A 4,172-nucleotide genomic window follows, 5' to 3' on the forward strand; every position below is an offset into this window, starting at 1 on the left:
CTTTTCAATAACTGGGACACGAAAATGGGACAAAAAAAAATTAAGGATAAAAATAAAACCACCCCCATAGTTAATGGATGAAAATTACATTTTTTTTATTTATCGAGGACTTGAAGAGAGTGAGACCATCCAAAAATCCATGATTTATATGGACCAAAAGTTCATCTTTCATAAAAAAATTTCATGTATGCTTGCTAGCACCCTTTAGAATATGATTGAGAGATGACGTATCGGCAACTGTTTTGTATGTGTACATATGTGAATTGAACAAGTAAATAAAGAAAAAAAATATATGTTTTCTTTTTCTTTTTTCTTTTCTTTATCCCTGAAAAACACGGGGCTCTTGCAGGAAGATAAAAGGAAAATGTTGGCAGGTTTTCAGTCAAAGTTTACTTCCTCACGGAGTTGGAATTTTCAAATATGCCAAAAGTCGTTCAACAAAGGCGCTTTCCTGGAATCTATCCTATAATGTTTGACTCCAATTTTTCTCAGCATGTTGGTGGTAGTAGTTCCTTTCAAAAGGAAGGACGAATTCAGTGGGTTTGCAGCAGGTCATAATATTTACAGATTTGGAATTAGGCATAGGTAGCTTCTATTCCTCTTCCTCAGGAATAACTTATTTTACCTTTTGAGTTTTGACCCATGAACTTTCAGTAGAAAAACTGCAACCATGTAAGCTGACCAACCTTATCAAGGGAAAATTTTATATTCTAAGTTTCTAGGTTGGCTGCTGGTGTTCACATTTCTGTGTGATTTTGCAGTTTATCAGCAACAAACAACACAATCTCATCTAAACAAAGGAGATGGAACACCAGTTGCTCTTGCTTGCACTTTTCTTCTTCTTGTTTCACCATTCTTACTCTCAACTCTATGATCAAGAGCATGCAATCCTCCTAAGACTGAAGCAGCAATGGCAAGATCCGCCATCCCTCGGTGACTGGAACCAATCAAGCTCCTCTCACTGCACCTGGCCAGAAATCGCCTGCACCGATAACTCCGTCAGTGGTCTCTTTCTTGTTAACACGAATATCACAGAGACAATTCCACCCTTCATTTGTGACCTCAAGAACCTCACAGTCATTGATTTGCACCTCAATTACATCCCAGGAACATTTCCAAAAGTTCTATACAATTGTTCCAAGCTTCAGTATTTGGACCTTTCTCAGAACTACTTTGTTGGTGCAGTACCCCATGATATTGATAATCTGGCTCGGCTTCAATTCCTCAGTCTCGGCGCTAATAACTTCTCTGGTGACATTCCAGCTGCCATTGGTCTGCTAACAGAGTTAACCAACCTTCAGCTTTATAAGAACCAATTCAACGGCTCTTTCCCGCCAGAAATAGGCAACTTGTCTAATCTTGAAGTACTGAATATGGCCACTAATGGATTTGTGCCGTCTAGATTTCCATCACAGTTTATTCAGTTGAAGAAACTGAAGATCTTGTGGTTGTACGAGTCAAATCTGATTGGCGAAATCCCAGATATGATCGGAGAAATGGTGGCGCTCGAGTCCTTCGACTTGTCAGGGAACAATCTGACTGGGAACCTTCCCACTGGCTTGTTTATGTTGAAGAATTTAAGCATACTGTACCTCTACAAAAACCAGTTGAGTGGGGAGATTCCTCAGGTTGTTGAAGCTTTGAACATGTCTGTGATTGATCTTTCACAGAATAATTTGAGCGGGATGATACCAGCGGATTTTGGGAAGCTTGAGAAACTATCTGAACTGAGTTTGTTTTCTAATCAATTATCTGGTGAAATCCCAGAAAGCATTTGGAAAATTCCCAGTCTCAGAATCTTGAGATTGTTTACCAACAAATTATCAGGAGCACTGCCCACGTATCTCGGCCAATACTCGATGCTGGAGGAATTCCAGGTTGCTGGCAATAACCTGACAGGAAAATTGCCCGACAAGTTGTGCCATAATCGTAAGTTGGTAGGGGTGGTAGCTTTTGATAACAATTTCAGTGGAGAGTTGCCTGAATCGGTGGGAAACTGCAGCAGCTTAGAAATTGTCATGATTTTCAATAACAACTTTTCAGGGAACATTCCTAGTGGTCTGTGGACATTATTCAATCTCTCAAGTTTGATGATGAGTAACAACTCCTTCACAGGGGAGCTTCCAGATAAATTGTCGCAGAATCTGACGAGACTCGAGATTAGTAGCAACAGATTTTCAGGCAAAATTCCAGCTGCAGTGAGTTCTTGGAGGAATCTGATGGTGTTTAGTGCCAGCGACAACCTCCTTAGCGGTATGATTCCTCGAGAATTAACAGCTCTTCCTCGTCTGATCACTCTTTCGTTGGATCAGAATCAACTCTCTAATTCCCTTCCCTCTGATATAATTTCTTGGACCTCACTAACAACTCTGAACCTTAGTAGGAATCAACTCTCGGGTCAGATTCCTGATGAAATTGGTACCTTACCTAGCCTCAGTGATTTGGACTTGTCAGAAAACCAGTTTTCCGGGCATATCCCACCCGAATTGGGACTATTGAGGCCTACTTCTCTCAATCTATCTTCAAACCGCCTCACTGGTAGTATACCAAGTGAGTTCGAAAATGCTGCGTATGTCAATAGCTTCCTAAACAATTCTGGTCTTTGTGCAAGTAATCCAATGCTAAGCCTCGGCGTCTGCAATTCTGACGCTCGAAAAGTAAGCAGAAAATCGTCCTTATCGCTTCCTTGGATACTGGGCACTGCGATAGCAGTGTCTGCATTGGCTTTGTTAGTTTCCTTATTTGTTATCAGAGTCCACCGGAAGAGAAAGCATGGAGTGAATTCAGCATGGAAGCTCACTTCATTCCAGAGGCTGAATTTTACAGAATCAAGCATACTTGCCGGGCTGACGGCGAGTAACGTGATTGGAAGTGGTGGATCGGGTGAGGTATACCGTGTTGATGTGAATCATTCCAGCAACGGCGTCGTTGCTGTGAAAAGAATTTGGACTAATACAGGATCAGATGAGAAACTTGAGAAAGAGTTTCTTGCAGAAATTCAGATACTGAGCACAATTAGGCATTCAAACATTGTGAGACTACTATGTTGTGTTTCCAGCAACAATATGAAGCTACTCGTCTACGAATACCTGGAGAATCGTAGCCTGGACCGATGGCTGCACAGGAGCAATGGATCACCAAATCTCTCACGTTCAGTCCATCATGCTATGTTAGATTGGCAAAAGAGGTTGCAGATTGCAGTTGGAGCTGCTCAGGGGCTTTGCTATATGCACCACGATTGCTCACCCCCGATCGTTCATCGAGACATCAAATCCAGCAATATCCTGTTGGATTCGCAGTTCAATGCAAAAATAGCTGATTTTGGTTTAGCAAGGATGTTAGTTAAGCAAGGAGAACCTGCTACAATGTCGGTCGTGGCCGGCTCATTCGGCTACTTAGCTCCAGGTAACTACTGCACATATATAATCTCACATTTTAAGCGTTCTTCAACTCTTGCTTGATTCCAATTCCAATTTCAGAGTATGCTCGCACGACATTATTGAACGAGAAGATTGATGTCTATAGCTTCGGAGTTATCCTATTAGAACTGACAACTGGAAAGGAAGCAAATTATGGAGGAGAAGAGAATTCATGCCTTGCTGTATGGGCATGGCGTCACGTTCAACAAGGAAAACCCATAGTCGATGCCTTGGATGAGGAGATCAAGGAAGCTAGTAACATTGATGATATGAGCACTATTTTCAGACTTGGAATCATGTGTGCTCACCAGCAGCCTTCCGCCAGGCCATCCATGAAAGAAGTCCTGGATATCTTAATCCGATGCAGTCGACGGTTTGAATTTGGAAACAGGCCTAGGAATGATCAAGGTGAATCCAATGCAGCTCCTCTCCTAAAGAATACCAAGCATGATGGTCACCTGGCATCCAATAATGTCTGAAGCCACCATAACTGAACGTCCATCAAGAACTCCAATGCTCTGGAAAAAGGAATCATACCTATCGGTATATATTTGTACTCTGCATCCTAAACAAATCTTCTCCTAGTTCATACAGCGAAACCCAATTGGATGAACACAAACAAATATTCAATTTTAGCATTGTATATGTAATGCATTCTGTTATCACAAAGTGCAGAATTCTTCAAACAAGACAATAATATCACAACAAACTAGACCAACAAAAATTGCAGGCATCACAAAGCTGATAGACTAA

At 41.5% G+C, this 4,172-nt stretch overlaps 1 protein-coding gene across 1 annotated transcript; it reads left to right on the forward strand.

The window, feature by feature from the left end:
- Nucleotides 1-562: 562 nt before the first annotated feature.
- On the forward strand, nt 563-4,054 carry LOC119993141 (receptor-like protein kinase HSL1). Its single transcript, XM_038840088.1, has 2 exons — nt 563-3,405; nt 3,480-4,054. Exons 1-2 carry the CDS (start codon nt 804-806, stop codon nt 3,896-3,898), a joined length of 3,021 nt encoding a protein of 1,006 aa, XP_038696016.1. The 5' UTR covers nt 563-803; the 3' UTR covers nt 3,899-4,054.
- Nucleotides 4,055-4,172: the final 118 nt, after the last annotated feature.

The sequence above is a fragment of the Tripterygium wilfordii genome, chromosome 23, assembly GCF_013401445.1.
Source record: "Tripterygium wilfordii isolate XIE 37 chromosome 23, ASM1340144v1, whole genome shotgun sequence".
Lineage (NCBI taxonomy): Eukaryota > Viridiplantae > Streptophyta > Magnoliopsida > Celastrales > Celastraceae > Tripterygium > Tripterygium wilfordii.